At 42.1% G+C, this 27,262-nt stretch overlaps 1 protein-coding gene across 4 annotated transcripts in view; it reads left to right on the top strand.

Annotated features, from left to right (window-relative positions):
- Positions 1-27,262, top strand: part of KLHL32 (kelch like family member 32) — a 77,355-nt gene that overhangs the window by 22,156 nt on the left and 27,937 nt on the right. For 3 of the 4 annotated variants that reach the window (XM_066612845.1, XM_066612852.1, XM_066612840.1), the window contains 3 exons: positions 5,722-5,829; positions 9,845-9,943; positions 23,889-24,104. In XM_066612845.1, coding sequence (XP_066468942.1) covers positions 5,722-5,829; positions 9,845-9,943; positions 23,889-24,104 — 423 coding nt within the window. Of the gene's footprint in view, positions 1-5,721; positions 5,830-9,844; positions 9,944-23,888; positions 24,105-27,262 lie in introns of those variants that run through there. The other variant, XM_066612858.1, reaches the window with a different exon arrangement.

Here is a 27,262-nt window from a genome sequence, read left to right on the forward strand (position 1 = left end):
CTCCAATCCTGGGGTGTGTAGTACCACTGATAAAGCATGCACAGCTTTATTTATGCACAGGCCAAGAACCAGGCAGCCTAGGAAAGCTAAGTACAGAACATTCTTCTTTTTGCATCTGTAGGCTGCCTTGTCTCCAGTGGGTGTCCTCATACCAGGTCTTCGGCTGAAGAGCCTCTTGGGGGCAGGTCTGGGTATGGGAAGGGGGGATAGGATCCGGTGTGTGTGACTGCCACCCCCGCTGTCAACTGGCAACTGTGCAGGTTCTGCAAGCTGCTGTCATCCATGCATGGCCTCTCAGCCTCTGCACTGGCAATAGCTCTGTGGAACTGCTGTCGTAGAATTGGGCTGTAAGGAGGTCAGTTTGGAAAGAGGACTTCTCAAATTATCCCCTTCCCTTAGTTCCTCAACTTTTCTTTGTTAATTAATGAGATATTTTCACTGATATCTACCAGTACAGCAATGGAAAAAATGTTAAAGAAACTGCTATTTTTCTTTAAAGTTTTTTATTTTGGAGAATTGAAGTGGTAAAATCACCCAGTCTGACTTTATTTTTTGAGAGGGAAGAATTTGATTGTCGAGGAACTTGACAATATTGCAGCTTCCTACCTCCTGAGAAAGTAAGGAGTCCAGGATTGAGTCTGGAGGCAGTGAGTTGGGATCTTGCCAAGTGTCTGTGACATGCCAGAGCATTAAAATGACTAGTCATTGCTCTGGCAGAAGCAGCATATGGTGCCTTCATCATATCAGTCAGCCTTTTAGTTGTTTGTCTGAACCTCACTGATGCCTCTCTGCTAATTTTCCAGCAGTAGCGCGGGAGTCGCTTCCCCTATGGTTTCTTCACAGACTGTTCCAGAATTGCTTGCAGGAAGAACCATGTGGGCATGGTTGATGGCTTTCTCATGTAAATGATACCTGAATAGAAGGGAGGACATATTTCGATAGGAAAAAAATAATGGCAATGACCTTCCTAGGTGGCTGTTTGGAGGATGGAGTTGTAACAATGGAGGAGCACATGTTTTGCCAGCATGCAAAATATGTACCAGGAGCAATCTCTAGCAGGCCCCCTTGGAAAGACCCCGTTTGAAACCCTGCAGCATAACTTGTACAGGTCCAGCCTATTTATACAGTCAGACTGGGTGATTTTACCACTTCAATTCTCCAAAATAAAAAACTGGCCAGCCATCTCATTTAACCATATACTCTGGTTTACAATTCAACTATGGTAGTGAAATGCAGTGTTTTGAAAGTGTTTTTGAAAGTGCTCCTAAGCACAGACACATTGTGATGAGCTTAATGGATACTATTTGTGTGCCCGACTTGCTTTGTTCTGGAAAGTCAGTAGCATTTGCAGGCAGACAATTCAGTGTAAGTGAATCAATCATCCTCTCGATCCACAAAGGGAAGACAATATTTGTTAATCTGTGTGTGAATCTGTTCTGGAAAGTACTAAAGTGATTTCAGTGGTTCACGATTAAGCGATGGGAAAAATGGAATATAGTCGCTTAGTATATGGTTAAATGAGATGGCTGGCTACAAGGGAAATGTTGTGGACACCACTAATATAAGACTCAAAGCTAAACAAATTTATGAACGTGTTAGTGAAAATCAGGAAAATGTGAAGCTGTTCTCTGCAAGGGCTGGCTGACTGGCTCTTTTTAAAAACTGGCATGGGTAAAAAGTCTAAAACTTTCCAGTGAGGCTGGTTGAGCAGATGTGAAAGCAGCTGAAGAATTTGTAAGACTCCTGCTTAAAATCATTGAGGAGAAAGGGCACCTACCTGAGAAGGTATTTAGCACTGATGAAGCAGGTTTGTTTTACAAACAAACAGGCAACCATACATACATTTCAAAAAATGTAGCCAATGAGCCTGGCTTTAAGGTGTTGTGCTACTTTGCTTTTCTGTGCAAACGCTAGAAGTGACTTCAAATGCAAACCTTTGAGGGTGTACAGGGCCCAAAAATCTGTGTTCCTTGAAAGGAAAAAATCTGAACCACCTGCCAGTCATTTGGAAATGGAACTGCACGGCCTGAATGACTGTTGAGATTTTTTGGGGACTGGTTTAACAACCACTTGATTGCTGCAAAATACCTGGCAAAAACCCTTGCATTCAAAATTCTGTAGATATTGGATGATGTGCCTGTTCACATTCATCAGGACCTAGAAAATGCCTACTCATATGTTGAGATCTTGTTCATGCCCCAAAACACCATTGGAATAAGTATTCTCCAGCCACTGGACCATGACATTATTAAGGTTTTCAAAAGCCATTTTGCCTGGGTTCTCTACTGCAGTGCATGCCAGCATTTGGAGGCAAACCCTGACTCTACGATGATGGACTTTTGGAAGTCCGACACCATCCATGACATGTTAGACTATGTGAAAGTAGTGTGGGAGAATGTTTCCCAGGCTACAGTAAACAATTGTTGGCAAAAAGCCTGACTGCAGTGTGCCACCAATTTTGAAGACTTTAAAGTTGTTGATGCACAAATAAAATCAAATGTGCAAGCTATCTTGAGCTTAGCACAAAGAATTGTTGGTGACAGCTTTGATGACATGCAGGAGGAGGATGTTGCTAAAATTTTAATGCAGTCTCATCAAGCTTACCAATGAGGAGTTGAATGCTATGTATAAAGAGGCCCATAAAGGTGGTGGCGGCGATGATGACGACAATGATTAGGAAGTGGTCTTAAAAATTGGTCCTGCTCAGCATAAGTGAGCTTCATTGTTCGACCAGGCTTCCAAGGATATCTGATCCCTCAGTAGAATGCAGTCTCAAGTTTAAATGCCAACTTGAGGTACATTTTGTCCATATGCCAAGCTATTAAAAGAATTGCAATGGAAATCATGGCAAACAATGCTCAGTTCTTTATGCTAGTTGGAAGGAAGAAATTGGCACCACCACAACTTTCAACAAGTTAAGGCTGTGGTTTTCAAACTCTCCAGGAGAGTTTGAGCCACTGTAAGTTCTTGCGGGGGCGAGGGGAGGCAGTGGGGGTGGGTGGAAGGCACCAGTGCAATCCCCAGGATCATACCGCTAGGGGCTGCAGGGGCTTGGGAACGCTTACCCAAGCCTCCTGCAGCCTCCCCAGGGTGCAGGGAGCCCGGTGCGAACCTTTGTTAGAGCTCCCTGCAGCAGTGAATGTAAAAGCAGAGTGGCCGCACCCCGCCTCAGCTAAAGTTTGTAATCGGCATGATATGATTTTACAAGTACCAACCTTTCCACCCACCCCATATGTATCGCCTCCTTCCTGGGCAGACGCATCAGCAAGTTGCTGGTATTTTACTACCCAATGAGTTTTGTTAACTTCTTTTATTAAGTGGGAAATAAAATAACAATGCCAGAAAATCTTCCCACAGTTTGATTTTAATTTTTTTTTCCATTTAATCTGCAGCCCCACCTCTTTGCCTTCTCTCTCTTTTGCTTGGCCACTTCCTGGTTGGTGCACGCGGCTCAAAGCCTACCTCTCAAAGGTTATTCTAAGTCAAAGGCAAAGGGGAATTTCATTTCACTGAGTGAGGAGGTGCTGACTGATCACTGACTCCGCCTCCTCCGCTGCTCGCGCTGGACTTTCTGCTCTGGGAACTTAGTGAAAGGCAGCACCTTAGCAGAATGAGGGTGAGCACCAGAGTGGAAGGCCCTGGTGGGAGGCCATGTGAATGGGCATGTTGGGTTGGAAGTGTTGCAGTCTGGTCCATAGCAACCTGCTCACGCACAGGGTAAATGCACCGATTCTGCACCTACAGGGAGACTTCTGTGGTAATTTTATTTGGAAGCATCTCCCCAGTACAAGGCTCTGCAGTTACCTAGCATGTCAGCAGGTTGCTACAGGCCACAACCTTAAGGCATCCCCACCATTGTACTGTGGGCTGGGAAAAATCCTCCAGTTGGCCGGTTGTGCTCCCCTGGACCATAGTTTGGAGACCCCTTGTTAGTGCATTGAGGATAAAAAGTAATTTGAAGGTTGACCATTGCTGGATCCCAGCCAGACCCAGGCTTGGAGGATGTTTCTGAGAAGACAGGGAGCTGGTTCCCATAGCTGGTTCCACATCTGCTATGATTTGGCTGGGACTAGAGGGATCACTAGACCTCTTCCCATCCCCAGGAAACTGATGAAGGGAAAGGGACAAGCTTAGTAGAAAAATGCTTACCTGGTTGCCCAAGGTTTTGCTCCCTTAGGTTTTACTCAAGTGGACAAGGAAGCAGACATCTACAGGCTCTGGATCAGAACGATTCTGGGTCCAAGAGAAGGTGGGCTTCCTGTATAAACTCTCTATAAACTCTTCAGTCTTGCCTTGCAGGACTCATCTCTTCTTCTGCAGTCTCGGCTTAGCGCTGAAAAGTACAGTGACCTTCATGTTCGCTGTGCATGGCTAATTGAGGGGTCGTTTCTGTGTATATAATTCTGCAGACTGTTAAACTGTAATTAACACTTGTGTTCTTAGTAGCAAAGGAAGGACAAAAGGAGGTCATTGAGTGGATGTTGCATTCTTTTTATAAAGTCATTAAAGTGTGTTTGCTGCACCTGAAGTTAGCAATATATTTATGATCATGGTTTCTGTAGCATTGCTTTGGGTAAAGCTGATGGATTATGAATAGTGGAGCCTTTAAAAACTGGAGTATTTTAAAGCACTGCCTGTATTCATGCTGTGGCTATTATTTTTATACTATGTGTGAAAAATAATTACAGTATTCAGCGTAAAAAGGCACTGATTTTAATAGATAATGGATTAGCTGTTCAGTTGTAAATTTGTTTCATGGAGTAGTTGTAATTGTTAAGATTTTTAAAGGCTTATGCTCAGCTGATATTCTCAGCAGCTGCCAGGCTATTGTCTGCTGCAGTGCATGGAGCTGTTGGCAAGCTTTACGATGCCTTAGGGATCACATGGAGATGCTGAGTCTTATGATGCCCTGGCTCTACGTAGACCTATGTATGTAGAGTTGCCAGCCCTCCAGGGCTGACTTGGCATCTCTAGGAATCGAGATCAGTCCAAGAATACCTTTAGTCAGAGTTAACTCTGTATGTATATGGTAGTTACAATGTGCATGGCCCCAGTAACTCTCCGTTAACTCATTTTCTTTTTTCTTTTTCTTTTTGAATTTTGGGACTGATAATGTTCAGCATTCATGTAGCATTTTTCAAATGTTAAAAGCATTACTTAGCAATCATTACAACAGTCCTGTCAGGTAGGCTAACTTATATTTTATTATTTCTTATTTATTATGTATTATTTATTATTACCTATTCTCAGCTAATAGACTGAGACCCCAATCCTATCCAATTTTTCAGTGCTGGTGCAGCCATACCAGCGGGGCATGCACTGCATCCTGTGGTGGAGGAATCGTCACAGAGGCCTCCTCAAAGCCTCTTGGGGCTGCATTATGGCAGCACCGTTGCTGGAAAGCTGGATAGGATTGGGCCCTGGGACTGGGAGACAGTATTTTGCCCAAGACCCTGCAATAAGTTCATGATTGAAGGGAGGAAGAATGTACTTTTCAGTTTGAGGAAGGTTATTGAATTTGGGCCCATCCAAGATCAGTTGCTTGCTAGTTACGTGTTTCATGTTATAATATGAAATCAAAGTTAACCTTTGGGTTGATAACCATGATATTCACAAATGTCTTTGTAGCAAAGGAGTATCAATCAGCTGTTCATGGTATTTAATTGGAAGGTTGAAGCTTGAATAATTTAAATATATGCAATTGTTTTGTGCTTTTCTTAGGCAATGTTCAGTCTTTGTATGGTCGAAAGTGGTGCCAATGAGGTAAATTTACGTGGAATCACAAGCATAGGTTTAAAGCAAGCTCTGGATTTCGCATACACCGGACAGGTATAGTTGGAAAAAAAAAAGTGTGTGTGTTATTTGTAACAGCATTTTGCATATACATGGTACTTAAAGCAATTGTATTTTGAAGCTGGACAACATGAACACATTTGGACATGTCTGAAGAGAATAGTCGCCTCCTGTTGGTTAAAAAATTATGCCTATTCCTGGGCTAATTGTGCCTGTTAGGACTATGAATTGCATTATTGCTAAGTGTGCTAAGGGGCTTTTATACTTGCTTGGGGTGTCTTCCCCAAGAAATGGCTCTTTCAGATGTTCGTGGCTGCTGTCAGAGCACAGAGAAGCCTCCATGCCCTTGAGGTGACTCAAACCCATTGGAGTGTTGATGATGGAAATTTCAAAGGATTGCGTGGGAGTAATCCCAAAATGCATTAACAAATAATTGGATTTGTGCAGATGCCTCCTACACACTGCTCTGAAAACTTAGTCACAATAGGTTCTGATCCATCAGTATAGTGTCACCAGAGGAATAGATTTTCTTTTTGGAAGGGAAAATTACTAGTATGTATCCCTCCCATTAGAAAACAGTAGCTCTCTGTTTTGTGACAACACCCCAGATGGAAATAAAATAAGTAAGACTTGGTTCAGCAGCAACAAATCTGAAACGCATACAGTCCAGTTTCCTACCACATCTGTTTCATTCCAGATGCTCTGTACCAATCTGCGCTTAACAGTCTGTTTGTGGCTGCTTTCATATTAGATCCCTCTTGGCAGTGTTGACTCATTGATGAGGTGACATAATGCATCATGAGTGGTACGTTTGGGGGTGGGGGTGGCATGATGGTTCCCTGTCTCTGCTGCTGTCCTATCTCACTGTCAATAGATCTTCAGTCTTCTTCCCATTCTCTGAGAGTGAGTGAGAAAAGAATTGGGTTCCTCCCTCTCTCCAGCTGTGATCTCCGTCCTCATTCTTTCTGCCTATGCTTCAGCAGCAGAGCAGATTAGAAAAGGTGGCACAGTAGGAGGGCAGGGTAACTGGTGACTTCAGTGGAGGGGATGGTATTTGTGCTCTATATCAGAGGACCCTTGGCTGCTAAGGCATTGCTTTTTTGTGATGGAGCCACACAGCACTCTTATTCAGGGATGCCCTCCTCTAGGGCCAAGATCTTTATAGGTTTGCTCACAAGTAAGTTCTGTTCATCAAAGTTTTCCCTACAAGGTTAATTCAGAGTTTCTTCACTGCAAGTTCTGTCTGTTTTATTGCTTCCCTTTCAGTGTGGCTTTGAGTTTATCGATTAATTGATCATTAGTAAGTCAGGTTTGATTTCTCATTTTCGGGGGCTTTAATTATGAGCTTCCGTTCATTATTTTTTTCACTTCCTTTAAATTTTGTAGTGAGATAGCATTTTTTGACAAGAAAATAATGAAAGGAAATGAGAAATTAATACCCTCCATACCTACACAGGGAACATATGCTGACTATTGGGTAATTAATCACTGATCTTCCAGTTGTACTGAGCATGGGCTGTGAAATGGGTTGAAGCTGCTTTTAATTTAAAGCTCCAGAGCCCTTAGAAGCTGCAGTGTTCCTGTCCTACTTGCACTGCAGTTGTCATTGCCTCCCACACCCCAGAATTGCACAAATCAGATCTGGGAAAGGAAGGGGAGCACAGAAAAACTATGGCAGAGCTCCATAGGTAATGTTTGGATTTTTCATAAATATTGAGTGAACAATGGATGATAATTCTAACAAAAGGGCTAGACACCTTTCTGTTCAACTCTCTTGTTTCGATGTTAACAAAGCATGATCCTCATCTGTTTACTGCAGTGTTTTCCAAACTTTAATGATACTTGTTTCATAATAAATACGCTTGTGAATTGACTTAAGAAATTGTAGCTAGTATGTCCAGTATAAAACCAAAAGAAGTGTCCCCTTTCAAGGTAACCTTGAGTTCCAAGAAGCTTGAAGCAGGAAGATCAATTTAAAATAAAACTTCATGGAGTTAAAGAACTGAATGGCGATGACTCACAGGTGGCTTGGTAGCAATCTTAGACTAGACTGTTAGGCTAGACCAGGGGTCTCCAAACCTTGGCCCGTGGCAAGCCTCTATCCGGCCCACAGCCAGCCTCTTGTTCCCTGAAAGCCTCTGCGCCACTCAACTTAATATGACCAGCGCTGTGCTCTGGTTGTGTCTGGAGGGTGTTCTGAGGGCTAGAGAAATTGAATGAATGAACCCATCCATTCATTTATTCACTCATCCAAGTTCCATCTCTAATTTATTTATTTAAATTTTATATTTAATTTTTTTTTCTGGCCCTCAACACCACGTCAGATTTACTACTGCTGTATTGTATTTTGCATCTTCCAACACATATGCTATTTGTGGTAAGTTAAGAGCCTCCTGTTCCTTACCTATGTATCTAGTTGTCCTATGCAAAATAGTTTATCAAAAGGTAAATATTTATTTTAAATGTTTGATCTCTCCTTAAAACATCTTTTGTGCATTATTTCTCGATATCATTTTTTTATTCAAACAGTAGAAAACTGAAAAATATCCTTTCTGTATAAAGTGGATACTTGAGACCTCTAGTGAAAACAGCTAGTGTTGCAGGGCTTGGATTTTGAATGAGAACAGGCAGTCCAGGAGGAATATTTCATTTGCATTGTTCAGCAGAGGTACCCTTTATTTGAACACAACAACTTTGACGTGGTTCTTAGGGTTGATCAACAAGGACTATGGAAGAGTTTCAAGAAGTGTCCAGTTTGGACACAGAGTAAAGTATAGCAATTCAACAATGATTTAGCATTCATATTTAGTGTTCTAGCTAATGGTGGGTACAGGTGGTGCCTCTATATCTGTTCCTGGATCTGTTTCCCCCCCCCCCCCCGCACAGATACAGAAAATTGTGGATAATGAAATGTGCAGTTTTTGGAGCCCACCTGAGCTCCAAATGCAAGCTCCGAATGGCGCCCAGAGCCTTTTTCAACTTCCTGTAAACAAGGTTTTGGTCACGTCTGGGAGGTCTGCAGGGGGCCATCGGGGGTTTAGCATCCGTACTGAGGCAAATCCATGGATGCCAAATCCATAGATAAGGAGGCAGCAACTGAATGTTTAATTTTGTTTTTAGTGCTTGAACAATCACTGCATCTGTTTTTTTGTTTTGTGTTATTGTTGTTTATCTCTTTGATAACTTGTCTTCGAGTGTACTCTGAACTGTGTGCATCTACATCAGTCTGTGTTCATTTAGCTTCATTACTCTGATAATGTTAGTTGTTGTATAATATGAACTTGTGCCTTAAAGGGGTCGACATTCTCTTCTCCTTTGTATATTTCTATATGTGCTCTTCTGATTTGTCAGCTGTTATTTGGAATGTGCTTAAAAAAAAATTAAAAATTGCCATTCATTGATCACTGTGCACATGTGTACTAAAATATGCATTTCACTTATTAGCCCACAGGGCTCTCAGATCAGCTAATATTAAAAGTTTGAGGTTGATGCTAGCAATATTGCAGTGAGTATGCAGATAAGGATACAGAAACTTGAGATATCCCTATGTAGTTATAAAATAACTGGTTTTGTACAGAAATGAAACAAAACTAAATGGGAACGGAATGAAATAATAAATTACTGAATATTTGCACACGATGGTCATGCACACAATCTGATTCAAAACCATTTTTAGTAAAGGAGCAAAGGTTTGGTTAATGTGAATTGACTTAAATCTGTGTCAAAGCTGGCAGCTTTTGCACATGGCAAATGAGTCAGGTGACTTTTTCACCATGAGCCAAAAACCTGTGAAGAAATAAGATTAATATGTGTGATCTATGTATAGATGTAGATGTATCTCTTCGTTCTCTGCTCTTATGCAGAGTTGTGTTAATGCAGAGCTATCCTTTAACTATAATTTAAATCTTTTTTTGTGTGTACAAGGCTTTTTTCAAGAATAATTTAAAATTCAGATTGAGAAGTTGGAGTTTGTAAAATCGACGGCTTCAAAGACCACTTTAAAGGCAAATTTCTTACCATCTTCAAATTTATTTTGATTTCCCCAATATAGGTTCTCCTGGAGCCAGGAGTGATCCAGGATGTGTTGGCTGCAGGCAGTCATCTGCAGCTGTTGGAGATGATTAGTTTATGTTGTCACTATCTCATCCAGGTAGGCTTGAGAACCTTGAAAACTGTATTTATTTTGTTAACTTCAACTTTATTCCCAGGTGTCTGTTCCATGTGTTCCTCTGTGAGGTCAGGACAGACGTGTTCAGCTATCTGACAATGAATAGATGAAAGCCGGAAAGGACCTTGATTATGCCTTTGTTGCTGAATATAAGCTGATCTTTTCTTTAGCTTTCCATCTGTATTGCATAATTGTTTGTGTGGGTGGACAGGGGCTACATCCTTGCCAGCCAGTGTGACTAAAAGTAAGAAATTAGTTGCAAACTTTGAGAGCTGCTATGTTTTAAACTTTGAGCAAAAGAAAGTCAATACTTCTATGAACTTCCTTGTCACCAGTGAAATCTGTTCTCAACATTTATACCTTGCCTTTTAATCTAAAATATTCCCAAGGTTGTTTACTATAGATTATGTTCAGTGGAGCTGCGTCTTAGGTTAAGGCTAGGTTCTAAAGTCAGAATGCAAGGCAGTGGTTTTCAACCACTGAGCCATGGCACGTTTGTGTGTCACAAATGGTCTGCTGCAGGAGTTTGGGGAGGGACATTTGTAAGTAGGACCTTTGGAGCCCCCCTACCTGCAGTGCAGTGTGCCTTGTCAGTTCTCAAAAAATCTGATGGTGTGCCTTGACAATTTTAGTGCCTTCTCAGTATGCTATGAGATAAAAAAGGTTGAAAATTGCTGATGTAAAGAGACAATTGTGTATAGTCAAAATTACCCTTGAAAATCCCTTAAATCACCTGTGTTTAGGGACTCTGAAAAATGTGTACTGTATCTTTAAAAACTAGAATTACCCTATGAGAGGCATATGGGAACTGAGACCAATGGTGAAAACAGCAGATTCATGTCTCCCATCTCATGCTAACTCCGGAGCATATGCTCATTGAGTGGAATGGCGAGTAGGATCTCCTGCATTATTTGAGTCATTTCTGCCCTATGCAGCAGGGATCAAATGTGTACACCTGTGGGCTGGGCAGAAATGGGTTAAACTGTTTGCCAAGCATGTATAGTTGAATCTGTGTAAGTTAAATGAAAGTATGATGTGACTCCACTGTCATACACTACAGGTATAACCTAATTATCCACGTATTTTTCACATGTGGTTTTATCTCAATGCGATAAGAACAGCCTCTAATTTAAAGGAAAAAATCATTTAACAATAGCCTTGTCAGCTAGCAGACACCAATCATCCTCTCTCCATGTGCTTAGAACAACTTCACTCAGAGGCAAGTGATCCCTCCCTTCCCTTGAGCATGTGAATGCAAGTTATCACCTCCTCTTTGCATTCTTCCCCAAACTGCGCTCCTGGTGAAGGGAGTGCTCGATGCCTTGGAGGGAAGTCTTTCTGAGCACCTGGAGAGAGAATGATTGATTAATTGTCTGCCTGATGCTTCTTTCCTGCATTACAAAGGTAGGAAGGCTGTTTTTAAATCATCGTTTTTTGCAATTGTTTTTAAAATGGATTTCCTTTAATGTGATTTTTGGCATCCACGTGGATTCTGGGAACAGAACCCTCATGGATACTGAGACTCAACTGTATACACAAATATGGTATATTTTGCCATAAATATATTTGTGGGCCAGCTAAGAGAGGCTCTGTAAGGACATGATGTTATAACCTCTCCTGGAATCTTCTCTGCTTGCTCCCACTGCTGCTTTCAGAGTTGATAGCAAGCCCAGCGGACATTGTGCCCTCTTCCATAAAGTGTGCTGCAGGGTAGTGACATATTATGTTTTACTAGGCATTTTCGACGAGGTGCACGATATTTTATGACTAAGGAATCACAGTGTGTGTTATGTTCTTATGGGGTATCTGGACAATGTTTTAAAAAAGTAGTGCTTATGCTCTTGGGAATGTGTACGTCTTCAGCTAAACCCTGCATTATGAAGCATGGCTTTTTTTCTTCTTCCACGGTCAGCTCTTGTATTGCAAGCGTTTGGATTTTTAAATAGCAGCAAAAAGTGACTTTGGAGTTAGTTCTATACTAGACCTGAAGCAACAATAACTGTACAATATGTAGTCCATGTGCATAAAGGAAAAAGTAGAGCAGTGCTATTCAAAATGTGGTCAGTGGACCAGTACCAGTCCATGAGCCATTGGCTGCTGGTCTGTGGCATAGCTCCTCTGGCTTCTTGGCCAGAGGGTGTGCACCAAACCTCATGAGAGGCTATGAAACATTAAGAAAGGAAGTGGAATGCAGGAAAGACTAGGTAAGCAGATTTGCCAGGTATAGTGCTGGTCCATGGCACATTGGGAAAAACCATTGCCGGTCTGCCACAGCAGACCCTTTCAGAGGCACTTGAGTAGGCAGTGTTGCTACCAAAATAAAAATAGGTATGTTTCACAGGACATGCTTATATTCTCTGTTGTTTGGCTCCTTAACCAATTTGAATCAGCTAAAATCAATTACAGTACCTGACTTGATAGATTGATATTTTTGCCCTGCTGACATCACTGAGCACTGCCAGATGCAAGTGTTCTAGTATTCTGCAATCATTGCTTTTCCACTTCAAAATGCAAGTGAAATAGCTGCTCAAAATAGGGGTCAGTGGCCCATCTTTAAGCTATAAAGTTTCATAGGGCAACATGGAAGCTGTTGTTGGGTGAGCTTATCAGGCTCATCATTCTTTGTTGTGGGTGCTTTCTACTGTTTTGCCCCACAAGGAGAGTGCAGCAGCGGACTGTGTCTCAATTATCATACAGTTCTTGATTGAGTTTACAATGAAATTGGTAAGGGAAGTCAATGTTGAAGGTACTTCTTTTGTGTACTGTGCTATTTGAAGTGAGGAAAATCTTGAACACAACTTTTCTGCATTAGCATTGACTGTACTTCATTACAGTCGTTGTTTAAGAACATAAGAACAGCCCCGATGGATCAGGCCATAGGCCCATCTAGTCCAGCTTCCTGTATCTCACAGCGGCCCCACCAAATGCCCCAGGGAGCACACCTGATAACAATAATAATGATAATAATACAGGTATTTATATACCACCTTTCTTGGTCGTCAGATTTCTCCTCAGACTTTATTCAAGGTGGTTTACAAAGGCAGGCTGTTCTAAATCCCCATAGGGCTTTTTATAATTGAAAGGTTCTATCTTTCAAGAACCACAACATTTCAGATGGATCTTTTTGATCTGGTATCACATTCTGGCCTCCAGTTTCCTCCTGCGCAAGCTGATAAGCAGCTCCTTCATCTCTCACATGGAGGGCAACCAAGACGCTTCTTCACTCACACCGAAGAGCAGGTGGAATAACTCGGCTCAGCTTGCCAGCTGCTTCAAGGTCTTGGCATTCACAGTGCCGGTGGCCTTGAACTGGCGATGTGCGGATGTTATCTTCAGGCAAACGGAGGCTATACCCTCTAGAGTCCTGCATTCTGGTACCCTCCCTTGCATCTGACATAGCCCATTTCTGAAATCAGGAGGTTGCGCATATATATCATGGCTTGTAACACATAATGGATTTTTCCTCCAGAAACTTGTCCAACCCCTTTTAAAGGCATCCAGGCCAGATGCCATCACCACATCTTGTGGCAAGGAGTTCCACAGACCAACCACACGCTGAGTAAAGAAATATTTTCTTTTGTCTGTCCTAACCCTCCCAACACTCAATTTTAGTGGATGTCCCCTGGTTCTGGTGTTATGTGAGCGTGTAAAGAGCATCTCTCTATCCACTTTATCCTTCCCATGCATAATTTTGTATGTCTCAATCATGTCCCCCCTCAGGCATCTCTTTTCTAGGCTGAAAAGGCCCAAATGCCGTAGCTTTTCCTCATAAGGAAGGTGCCCCAGCCCAGCAATCATCTTAGTCGCTCTCTTTTGCACCTTTTCCATTTCCACTATATCCTTTTTGAGATGTGGTGACCAGTCCAGGTGTGGCCTTATCATAGATTTGTACAATGGCATTATAATATTAGCCATTTTGTTCTCAATACCTTTTCTAATGATCCCCAGCATAGAATTGGCCTTCTTCACTGCCGCCGCACATTGGGTCGACACTTTCATTGAGCTGTTCACCACCACCCCAAGTTATCTCTCCTGATCTGTGACAGACAGCTCAGAACCTATTAGCCTATATGTGAAGTTTTGATTTTTTGCCCCAATGTGCATGACTTTACACTTACTTACATTGAAATGCATCTGCCATTTTGCTGCTCATTCTGCCTGTTTGGAGAGATCCTTCTGGAGCTCTTCACAATCACTTCTGGTCTTCACTACTCGGAAAAGTTTGGTGTCGCCTGCAAACTTAGCCACCTCACTGCTCACCCCTGTCTCCAGGTCATTTATGAAAAGGTGCAATTTATGCAAGATTGCATTTTCCAGTCTTATGCAAGATTATGCAATTTCCAAATATTGCATTAGGTTCTCTAGGGTTTGTTTTTTATTTCAGAATATTATTCATATCTGATAGCCTCTTATGGCAAGTAGAATACCTTCCGAGTGTCAGCTTACCATTCTCCACTTCTTGTTGTCTCATTATTTGAAATGAACGTGTGTTGTTCAGTTATAGGTCTGATCTCCTAATCTGCAGATTTTTAATGGACAGATTTAACTCGCTGCGCATTCGGAACCTGTGATGAAAGACCAGATCTAAGCTCCACATGCGGCCTCCACAAAGCCTCAAAAAGCTCCCCAGAGGTGTTTAAAGGGCACCTCCAGTTTTTGCAAAAACCGGAAGTACCTATTAAAGACCTCTGGGGGCTTTCTGAGGCCTGTGGAAGCCGTGCATGGACTCTGCGGTCCTCAGAACTGCTATGGATGCGACCGGAACAAGTTTCTGGTCGTGTTCAGAGGCCCTATTGAACTGCAACTTGTGGATTTAATTATCCTCAGGTTTTAGTATCTGCTAGGGGTGGGGTCCTGGGATCAGATCTCCCTCAGATACTGTCCACCTGTTACTTGATACTGAAGTACCGAGGTCCAACTGTAAACTTATTAAGATACTGTTATCCCCTCCTATTTATCTTTAAGTGTGCAAAATCTAAACCTCTTTTTGACTGAATTGACTGTGAAATGCTAACTCAAACTCAAACACTTTCTCTTTTATCAGAGCTTTTTGCTTCCTGTACCCCACACACCCAAAAAGTCTTGTCTGTGAAAAACTATTATAGCTTTTAGTCTACTCTCATTACAGATGTGTTCATTCTTTGTGGAAAGAGACTTCTGGATTTCTCCACACAATGTTAGAAAGCATTCAGAAGTGCATTCTGAAGTTTTGCTGCACTAGGAGAGGAGTATCATGTGATTTTTTTTTTTAATACACAAATTGGTTCAGATTCTCTTTTACAGATCTTTAGAGCAGTTCCACACATCCATGTATGGTACCCTTTAGTTTAGAATTCTGGACCAATAGGTATAGCTGCCACTCAGAAGCATTTTCTCTGGCTTCCACATGGTGGCTGTAGTAGACACTGGTTCTTATTATATCATGAGCCTGACCTTGTGAATTGTCTCTTCTGGAACCTCAGCTTGTTTTGGACAAGATTGCACTGATTTCAGAGGGTTGCGTATCGACTTGGGACAGTGTTCTTGGGTCTGGCAATATTCCCTCAAGCCCAGGTCATTGCCATTGCCAGAAGTGCTTTTCAGCAGGTTTGGCTGTTGCTTCAGTTGCATCTTTACCTGGAGAAGTTGGATCCATGCCTTGAATGACCACATTGGATTACATTATTGTAGCATGCTTTGGGGCTGCTTTTGATGAACTTTAGGAAAATTCATTTGGGTCAGAACTCAGCCCAGACTGAGGCATTTTGATTGCATCACTTCATCACTGTTTCAGCTAAACTGGTTGCCAGTTTGCTTGCAGGCTCAATTCAGCATATTGGTCTTAACCTTGAAGGCTCTGAATGCTCTAGGACCAGGATATCTTGAGGACTGCCTCCTTTCGTGCAAGTCTGCCCAGGTGCTCTATTCATCTAGAGCTCAGGGAGGGACTGTAGCTCAGTGGAAGAGCTTTGCATGCAGAAGGACCGAGTCTCAATCCCTGGCATTTCCAGGTATATTAAAGTTCCTATTTGAATCAGTAGAGCCACTGCCAGCCAGAGTCAACCAGTACTAAGCAGGATGGCCCAGTGTTTGGACTCCATCCTATGACTTTTTCAGGTGCAACACCTAGACTGAGGGTGGCCAACCTTTCAGCTTTAGGACTCCTGGATCTTTAACAACTGTGTAGAGAGGGAATTTCAGCAGGTGCAGCTTATCAGTGAGATGATATAAAGCTGCACTTGCTGAAATTCTCTCCTCTACACAATTGTTAAAGGTACAGGGGCCCTAAAGTTGAAAGATTGGCCATCCTGACCTAGACTGCAGTGTGAGCTTCCCAGGGAGCCCTGTTTTCTGCTTTGCCACTTGTCTTTTGGCAAGCAGCTAAAACTTGACTCTTTAAGACAGTGGTTCTCAAACTTAGAGGGAGTGTTACTCCCTCAGTAAGTTCTTGCGGGGCAGGGGCTAGGGTAGCAATGCGATCTCCAGGATCACGTCACTAAGGGGCGTGCTAAGTGCTTTGCACTTACTTTTTACAATGTAGGGCTGCAGGAGGTGCAGGGAGCCCTGCGCAACCTTCCGCAGTGCTCCCCGATGCTTGGAACCTGCATTCAGAGCGGGCGCACAGCACCTCCTGCAAAACAGAAGTGTTTTGCTCCCGCTTCTGTTTTGCAGGAGGTGCTGTGCGCCCGCTTCTATTGCAGGTTCCAAGCATTGGGGAGCGCTGAGGAGGGCTGCACAGGGCTTCCTGCACCTCCCTACATTGTAAAAAGTAAGTGCAAATCACCCCCCTCGCCCCCCCCCCTTAGTAACACGATCCCAGGGATCGCATCACTGCATCCCTCCCCTTTCCCCGTCCCTTAAAGAGATGGGGGAAGTGTTACATGAACCACCAGTTTGAGAACCACTGCTTTAAGAGAACACTGTTGATGCCTATTAGTCCATGACAGTTTCCCCTGTTTCTTGTTGGATTGTTTTAGTTTGCTTTAAAATTTTTTAAAACTTTATAATTGTGAACAGTCTGAAGCCTTTTTTCAGTGGAAAGCTGGGATAGAAATGTTTGGATAAGGTAAATACTGGGTTTGAACCAATATGTCAGGTAATGGGAACCTTACCTGTCTCGAAGGTGGAAGCTATTGCTTCAACTGGTAGATCTCACAAGGCCCATTTTTCCTCCACCTATTTTTAAAAAGGCTTAAAATATGAAGGAGAGGGGAGTCTTATTTGCCTTTTATTTCAGTTTCAAAGTGTCTGAAGATGGCAGCGTCCACCTGTGGTGATGATTTCACTCTTCAAGGGTGATAAATATTCATGTGGTCATGCAACAAAGATAATGGTTTCTTGGTGTTCTGTATCCACATCACTGCAGAGGGATGGTGAACTGTACAGTATATATGTTCAGCAGTCTTTCGCTAGTTTGTATTTCTTTTGGCAAGCAGAACTGACTGGGCAGGTGTAAATACTAAGTGTTCTGTAATTGCCAACCAGTATTGCAACAGAGCAAAGTCACTGATAGAGGAAAGTGTTTGATTCTAAGGCAACAAAATAGGGATTATAGATATCTGAGAACATTTTGCTTTAAAAGTACACTAAAAAAATTTCCAGAATACTTACCACTAGGCAGTAGGTGGCACTGTGAGTCCACAAGTTTGAATAAAGCACCAGGAAAAAAAAGTTCAGAAAAAAAATGAAAAGAAATTATTTATTTTGGTCTATATTAGTCTTGTGACCTAATCAGTAAAAAAGTCATTATTCACACAACACTGGGCAATATGCATTGTAATTTTTAACAAATAATGGGAAACTGTTAACGGTTTCACAGGAAATACAGCCCTGTCTTTTGCAGCAATGGTCATTTATCATTGCATTTTGTGAAATCACTCATTTGTTCTAATTTGAATGTAAATGACTCTAAGGTTTTACAAATAAGGTGACAGACTCACATAAATGTAATTGCAGGGTTCATCTCTCTCTTTTTATATATCACTCATTAAGTTATGAATTAAATACATCGTATTAAACCAGGGGCATGTCCAATGATGATATTGTAATGGCAAATTACTCTATGCTATTAGAGGTGTATTTTTTATTCATGGACATTAATTTGTCATTAAACGGCATTAGTTTAGCACTTTTATGTGGGAGACGTGACCTGAAAGAAGAGACTTGCTGCTCTAATGTGAGAGCATAGAAATATGAGTACCAGATGCATTGTAGCCCTTTTTAGCTCTTGAAAAGAAATGGAGGAATATTTTATTTCAGCTTCCCACCCAAATACACAAAAGTCTTAAATTGGTTTTTATCCATGTTAATAGACATTTCTGAAGAACGACTAGCCTTCGTATTTTAAATCTTGTTTCTCATCCAAAAGCTACTGAGAAAGGTTAAGGTGGAAAAGAATAAGTTCGTCCTCAGATGTGAATTGCACACTTGCTGGGTTATGACCGATTCCAGATTATTTCTTTTAGCATCCTAAAATAGAAGCGACAATCAGCTTTGCATTTAGTGAAGTGGGAAACTTACTAGGTGAGTCCTAGGACACACTGTGATGCACAAAAACCAGAGAAAATGAAACTTGTCTAGTTCTGCATGAAAGAAATGCATATTTTGCACTTGGAATAAATTGTGCAGATTTTATAGTTTGATTGAATAATCTGGTTTTATTTGAATGTTTAGTTTTTCTCAGATTATGGAGTATTTTAGACAAACCCGAGTAGGTAGGGAAAAGAAAAAAGTTGATATCTCCTAAAACCCATCCATTGGCCACAGAAGCCCTACCCTATCACTGTAGTCCACAAGATGTAAGTACATTTAGGAGATTCTTGCATCAACAAAGCATATTGACTATGTTAGAGTGCAAAACCAGGGTTAGAGATTTGTTCTGAAGTCCCAGTTAATACTGACCATGGCTAGTTTTAAACTCAGTGCAGATATAATTACTAACAGTGTTTAGAGATGAAAGGGGGAAATGAGGGAATTAAAAGGGAGGAAGGAGCCTACACAAGTCTAAGGAGCCCTTTCCATGTCTTAACTATGGTTAAAAGATTGACAAGTGATGTCTCTGCAGAAGGCCACAACTCTCCTGTGATTTTTTTGTGGCATGAATACCACTTGACATGAATGGGATACATGAAAGAATACTGAAGGTCTTGTATTAATTTTAGCCTTAATGGTAGCTCATGCCTTGAAAATTGCATCTAGCTATGTACCTAGGTCGGTAAATTGCACCTAACTAAGTTCATCATAATTAATCCTCTATAGCAGGGCTTTTCAAACTGGGGCATCGTGATGCCTCAGCCTGTGAGTCCTGGCCTCTGCCCCCTTAAGGGGTGGGGGCAGCTTGGAGGCAGGGAGGAGGCAGTGGCATGATCCCCAGGATCACGCCACCCAGGGGGGCTGCAGGAGCTTGGGTGCACTTACCCAAGGCTCCTGCAGCCTCCCCAGGCTGAGGGGAGCCCGGCGCGACCTGCAGCAGGGCTCCCTGCAGCAGTGAAAGTAAATGCGGAGCGATTGCTAAAGTGGAGGCGGGCCCCCACCCCCGCTGCCTCCCCCCGCCATGCAAGTACTTAGTGGCTCCCAAACTCTCCCAGAGAGTTTGAGAACCACTGCTCTATAGCGTTGACATAGCTGTGATGTCACACAGATGTATGGAATATTGGGTGTTTGTGTTGATTTTTAAAGAAACTGTCTTCCTTATGTGATCTGGTAATCAAAAACAATCTAAGACTTGATTTTTTTTAATGTTAAAGGATCCATTTACAAGTGCACACACTCTCTCATGTGCCTATATTTGTAATTACTAAAAATAAATATAGAAATATAGAAAGGATGGGTCATGTGGATTGGAAGCAGCATAATACCTTGATTTATAACCACTCTAGTCCAAAAACAAAGCAGGTAGAGTAAAAACTGGGTATGATGCGCTGGATATTAATGGCTTGGCTTAGCAGTGGAATTTCTAAAGCTGTATACACTTTTTCTGTCTTAATTATGCATTCATTAGAAGCCTTTATACCCAACAGAATAAAGTAAATATTTTTTGATCTCTGTAGTGTGCTCCCAGATTGTAGATTTGCACAGCAGGGTCTTGATAATCTGAATAAATTGTATTTCCCGAAGGAGTTTATCTTTCAAATAAGGTCATAAAGAAATGCAGTCTTTCCCCTTAGTTCTCCTTGTGTTTTTCTTTGCTTTTTATAGCACAGCACAGAGGAACAGAGGTATATTGTACTCTGCTGTGTACGTGGTTGTGATTAACTCTCATTTATCAGCCTGTTACTTACATATATTCTCTCTGTGGCACGTGCAGGGCTGTTCTTAAAAAATAGAACGGAAAAAACAAGTGGCTATGAAATATTTAAACAGGATGTTGATAAAATGTTTTCTTATACGCTCTTGTTTAATACTTTCTTATAGTAATGAATGTGCACTTTCAGAGTTGTATAGGGGGAGTATATGCATGTATATAATTTGGAGCTATGTGTGCCATATACCCTGTGCCCGTATGCCACGTATCCACATGTGGGGGCATCATTCTGTGAAAAATATTATGGAAGGTGATTGGCAAAACTGTGCTGAACTATGATGGGTTTTTAACTACAAGTTCATTATTAAATCTCTTCAATGATGAAAACGTTTATATGATTTCTTCACAAAGCATTCTAGGAGAAAGACAATTGAATTAATTGAAATGTGCCATAATTTGAAAAGAATCATATGAATTTGCAGGATGAGATATGAGAGCATTTTTTGACCCCAAAAAATAATTCTCATTTTATGTTGAATATGCCATCTCTTGGATTAGGATAAAATAACATAAACAGTAAATAAATTAGCAAATGGGTCTTGACCCAGGCACTTCAAAGCCCTTTTGATTTTTAAATGGAACAGATTTCAGCACATGTTTAACTCTATATGATTGAAATCAGTACAATTTAACATACTTTGACTGTGTTGTACCATTTGAGTCATGCAACTGAGTAATGTTACAGTAGAATAGCATTAGTATTTCCATTCTCCTTGATTGCAGATTCTGTTTTCTTATAAAACACCTAATAGGTAATAGTGATCTTATTTACAGCAGAGTGCAAGAAACCTAGTTACAAATGATGATGGATTTGATAGTTGGCAGTGGGGCTGTGAATTTTGTGTCTGGCCCTCTGAGGAGATGTGGGAATCTAGCAGGACAGTGTGAGATGATGGGTGAAGTTAGACATGGCCCATAGCAGCAAATACGTCTCTCTTATTTTTGCTTTTGTTAAGTATTACTCCTGGGGAGCTTGAACTAGGACAAAATCATGGCAAAGCAGTAGAAGGGCTTTAGGACTATATACTGCTGTGTTTCCACTCTCAGTTGTACCCCCTGCATGCTTTTTAATTGGGGGCAAAAGCTTCCATTGGTTTTCTAATGATGTGGTGGTGTGTGATCAGGATTGGAGTCATGGCAGGGCAAAGTCCTAAAGCTCCCCACCTCCCTTCTACAGTTTTACCCCATTGCGGCTACCCAGTGCATTACTTAATATTGAAATGCAAGGACATTCTACATGTCTGACTTCTGTGCAGTTAAGACTAGTTAAGCCACCTGAGCTGTTGGCAACATCATAACTTACCCAAAAATATGGCGGTGACAGTTGCAATATAAGCAAAATAAATAGTTGGCTCTTCCGAGTTTTCAGAAATGAATGTGTCCACTAAGTATTAGACATGCACTGCAACATATAAAGAAAAAGCTAATGGTTTTAAAAGCAAAATGACTTCCACATGTTAATATGTTCAGTTCTGGATTGTTCCTAACTACAGCTTTATTTGTTTTTTGCTGTTAAATTGTGTTTATCAAATATTATAAGCCCATCTTTGTGAATCTTTAGATGGGGTAGAAAGATTCCTACAGAACTTCTAATGAATTAAATTAAGTTTAGAGCAGGGTATCAAACTTGTTTCATACAGAGAGCCAAAGTTAGTACTCATGGTGCCTGCTGAGGGGCAGAAGTGATATCATTAAACAGGAAGTGATGTCATTACGCAGAAGATGGTCAAAAATAAGTACTTTGTCCTCACTTAGAAGCTCATTAGCTGCAAATGACAGAAGATGTGCAAATCTTGTACACATTTTCAAGATATGAGAGAGCTCAATTGTCAAGCTGGGAGAGTCCAATTATAATGGGGGCTGGATAAATTGCTTCCGGGGGCTGCATTCGGTCCCTGGGTTTTATGTTTGATACCCTGGGTTACAGTGTACCTCTGGGTCTAAAAGCAAAAACAACTCCCAGCTACCTTTCCTTGGAAAATTTGTTTCAGAATTTAAACTGGGAAGCAAATTAAATTATGTTGCAGATAACTTTCTTAATATATTATATTGGGGTACAAAAAGAAGATAAAGTTCGCCTTTTCTAGGCCTTTCTTGTACTTTTGTCATGTCGTTATGTTTCTGAAAGCCCTATCACTGATTGGAAGGTGGGCTTCTCTGATCAGTAATATACATCTCACAATCTCAGCATGACATTTTTCGGCATGCAGCTTCATCAGCTGGATATCAGTGTGTCGCAGTGTATAATTTTAAGCTGAACAAGTGATTGGTATTACAATGGGGTGAATTTTGTTGGAGGAGGCTGATACATAGTTAGCTTCCGTGTCTGTGCAATTCAGAGCTAGGATTTCATGGTCCCAAAAGAGCAAGGACCAGGTCCTCTTTAAAATGATGTGGTCCAAGTTTTGAGCTGTTAAAAACCCCTGGTCTAAAATCTGTGTCATAGTGGTCTATAACAGAAGATTTAGCACTGTTTAAAGGTTAGCGAGAGTAAGAGAAGATACAGTGCTGCAGTGGATAATGTTGATACTTGGACCATATAGCTCACTTTCCATACAGGTCACTCTCTCTTTCAGCATAATCTATAAGTTTATTGTGAGAATGCAATCCAAAAGGTATCTTCGGCTGGTGTAAATCCCTTAAGCCAGCCCAGGAGTGTCACAAATGTGCCATAAGGCATGTTTGTGATGACTTGTAAGCCAGGGAGGCTGGCAAAGGGGGTGGGGGGTGACTGAAGGGTGGAATAGGAGCAGGGGAGGGTGGGGGTTGGACTGGGCCCAGGAGGGGTGTGGGACTGGCCTGAGTGACCTAGACTGTATCCTAACCCCTCTTCTGAGCAGCCCAGTGTTACTGGGCAGAACCGCTGGGGCAGATCTGAGTAGCCCAACTGAGGTGGCTGCTGCATGACAACGGGGTAAAAGGGAATAAATCCCCTTACTCCAAGTTGCGTGGCAGCCACCTCCTACCCTATGCTGCATATGATGCAGGCCAGTTCGCCTGCCTGTCCAGTGCAGGATAGGATTGGACTGTAATGCTGATAAATGATGTATGATGGCCTTTGTGTGGGCTACAGATGTGATAACGAATAATAATATTAATCTATTCACGCTGGCTGGAATTGAAGGAGCTACTTTAGGTGTGCCCACACGAATTATTTGTACTTTCAACAGCAGAGTCTCCCTCCACGTGTTATATCACTGTTTGCTTTTGAAATGTCTTTTGATTTTGTTCAGATGTGGTTGCCTTGTGACATGTGGGGGGTGTTCAAGAAACCCAAATTCAGAGTCCCTGTTAAAATGTCCAGAATTGGTTGCATGGCTCCCTGATTCCTGCTACTGAAGTACTAGGCATAGAGCTCTGATAAAGGAAAACTGTTTCAGAAGTTGGAGAAGGTAGAAGGTCTTTTTTTTTCTCGTCATCTTCTAGTGCTGAACAGCAAAGGTCAACCAATCACCAAAGGTGACCTAGCCATTTTTTGCTTAAACTACAAGGAGAATATGTGTGTTTCTTGGTACATTCCAGACTTAGTGGTCCAGTTTAGGTATAATGCTAGAAGTATCTTTGTCTCCTTCCTGCAATTGTTCTCTGTGACTTTATTTGAACATTGCATTCCTTCTAAAATATGTTTTTGTTTTATTTGGCCAGGAATTAAATAGCTTTAATTACTTGGACCTGTATAAGCTCGCTGACCTCTTTAACCTCACTTTGCTGGAGAAAGCCGTTGTTGACTTCTTAGTGAAACACCTCTCAGAGTTGCTGAAGAGTCACCCTGAAGAAATCTTGGCACTGCCATACTGCCTCATCCGAGAGGTATTGAAAAGTGACCGACTCACATCACTCAGTGAAGAGCAAATTTGGCAGGTACTGTACAAAGATAATTGGCAGCATGTTTACATTGCAGGAAACTAATACTGCAATCCTTAAGCACTGCAATCAAATTCAGAGTAAACCACAGATATCAGGAAGCAGTAAAAAAAAATGACATGAGCACGGGCTATAAGTGAGCCATGTTTCTTGCCTCATGTGCTTAGCATTGCACTAAACCAGTATGGAAAATGGAAAGTCTGTGATTGGCTCTTTTGTCCCCATCAATCCCATCCCTACTCTTGGTCAAGGAACACAAGCTTGAGAACTTGCATTTATTGACCTAATGAAGCAGGGAGGGTGGAATGGGAATTGGGGAGGCATGTATGTGTTTTCTGTAGTGGCCTGGCTTGCTGAGAGCCTATCTATGTATGCCGAATAGGGAGACTGGAAAAACTAGCATTCTGTTATATCCAACAATCTACAACATGGTGCCTTTGAGTACATGTGCTTCTGCATAGATGTCTGGCAGCACCCATTTCTCTGCCAAATCTTTCAAAGAGTGGACCTAACAAGATCAAGGACTCCTGCCCTTTGCGAATTCTGCCACACATGACTATGAATCATGCCCTTGATTCTGACAGCTAGTCATACGTTTAGTTCTAATACAACCAATTCATTTGGGACCGCATGCTATCTTTTTCTGTTTAATTCTTAACAAAGAAATTATTGTAATGACCTTTAATACTCCACTTCTGTAGAATTCTTTAATGTACTTTGTAAATATTCTACTTTGCAGGTAATAAAATATACAGAGCCACTGCTGAAATATGCTTTGCCAGTTGAGAAATTTTTTTATTTTTTTAAACAAAATATGGAATAAAATCCAGGAAATTAAGTACAAATGTTTTATGCTAGATCATTAAATAGTGTAGGGCAGTGGTTTTCAAACTCTCGGGGAGACTTTGAGCAGCTCTAAGTTCTTGCGGGAGCGGGGGGAGGCAGCAACACGCTCCCTAGGATTGCGCCGCTCAGGGGGGCTGCAGGGGCTTGGGTCCACTTACCTGAGAACTTCTGCAGCCTCCTGGGGGTGTGGGGAGCTCCATGTGACCTTCTGCAGGGCTCCTCGCAGCTTCAGAAGTGACAGTGGAGTAATTGCACGCTACTTCCGCTTTAGTAGAGGTGGGGCACGATTGCTCCACTTTAGCTTTCAAAGCTGCGGGGAGCCTTACAGAAGGTTGTGCAGGGCTCCCCGCACCCCCAGGAGGCTGCAGGAGGCTTGGGTAAGTGTACCCAAGCCCCTGCAGCCCCCCTGAGCGGCGCAATCCTGGGGATCGCACCAGTCTCCCTGCTGCCCTTGCCCCTTAAGGGAGCAGAGGCCAGGGCCCATAGGCTGGGGCGTTGCAACGCCCCAGTCTGAAAAGCCCTGGTGTAGGTCACTCCTCTTGTGTCTAATGAGGTTATTGTATAACTCTGACTATATCGATAATAGCTTATGCCAGGGGTGCTCAATAGGTGGATCGCGATCTACCGGTAGATCGCGAGGCAAAATGAGTAGATCGCGAAGTGCTGACCCCGCCCCCCTTCAGGTGCCTCTGGGAGGAAACGCTGGGAGTAAGGCCCATTGTACTCAATGGGGCTTACTCCCAGGTAAGTGTGGCTAGGATTGCAGCCTCACAGCCTAATCCTAGGCATGTCTACTCAGGAGTAAGTCCTGTTATACTCAGTGGGGCTCAAGGTACACCAACATACATTGTACACATAAATGTTAGATGTTATGATGGCGCGAACATTGTAAAAAAAACTGGTAGATCTCCGGGCCTTGCTGGGTTTCAAAGTAGCTCTCGAGCCAAAAAAGTGTGAGCACCCCTGGCTTATGCTGTAGCTCTCCCTCCTCAGTCAAGGTACAGAGAGAGTAGGTGGTTGTTGCACTTTCTTCTCCATTGAACAATGCTTTAGAAGAAATTCGTAGTGACTATTTATTTTACTCGTCCCATCACACTACATGAGGAAAAGGTAGGTTATTAGTTTCCCACCTACTAAAAAATAAGATATTCAGGCAAAATCCCTAGCATGCATGCACTGCTGAAACAGAGACGCCTGCATTGGCTCGGTCATGTCGTGAGAATGGATGATGGCCGGATCCCAAAGGATCTCCTCTATGGAGAACTCATGCAGGTAGACCACAGCTGCAATACAAGGACATCTGCAAGAGGGATCTGAAGGCCTTAGGAGTGGACCTCAACAAGTGGGAAACCCTGGCCTCTGAGCGGCCTGCTTGGAAGCAGGCTGTGCAGCATGGCCTTTCCCAGTTTGAAGAAACACTTGGCCAACAGTCTGAGGCAAAGAAGGAAGACCCATAGCCAGGGAGACAGACCAGGGACAGACTGCACTTGCTCCCAGTGTAGAAGGGATTGTCGCTCCCAAATTGGCCTTTTCAGCCACACTAGACGCTGTTCCAGAACCACCTTTCAGAGCGCGATACCATAGTCTTTCGAGACTGAAGGTTGCCAACAACAGGCAAAAATGAATTTTTAGTCTCCAAATTTGGTGCCATCTTTGAGTTCTTGTTTCTTACATTTGTCATCATGATTCTGTGTATTCTGAAAACGGAACTACCTATTATACTAATTTTTTCAGAAGCACTGATGACCCCATGATGGCAGGGGCATGGTTTGGATGGAGCACAGTGTGGAGAGCCAGGTTAGATGTCCACTTCAGATGCTTTTTGAGGAAAAGATTACTTTGGAAACTTTGACATGGAGTTTTTCATTTGGCCCTTAGGTGTTTCATCCGTGCACGTGCTACACTTGGTGTTTTGTGACTTATTCAGTTGTATCTGAAGTGGTGTGAAAATTACTTACAGTGACTGTACTATCTTAGCTGTGTCACACTGTACTGTCTTAGCTGCATCAAGTCATTACTGGATGTGTTGGTCATGCCTCTCTGCATCTGTTGTAGGAAACCTCTCTATATCTACTTCTCTTCTCAGAAGTCATTTTATTTTTTGCTTCTGAGGCCTGTTAAGGATAGTTCTTGATGCTCTTGTTCTGTATTTAATGTACATCCAGCTTAGGCTTCCTCTAGGTCAGGTCCAGTTATGGTCATGTTGATGCTAGCAAGCAGTTTAACATCACACACACACAATTGCATGTAGTATATCAACAAGGCTATCTATAAACTATAAGAACTATATGTAACAATAATAGAAAAAG

Source organism: Tiliqua scincoides, chromosome 1, assembly GCF_035046505.1.
Source record: "Tiliqua scincoides isolate rTilSci1 chromosome 1, rTilSci1.hap2, whole genome shotgun sequence".
NCBI classification, from domain to species: domain Eukaryota; kingdom Metazoa; phylum Chordata; class Lepidosauria; order Squamata; family Scincidae; genus Tiliqua; species Tiliqua scincoides.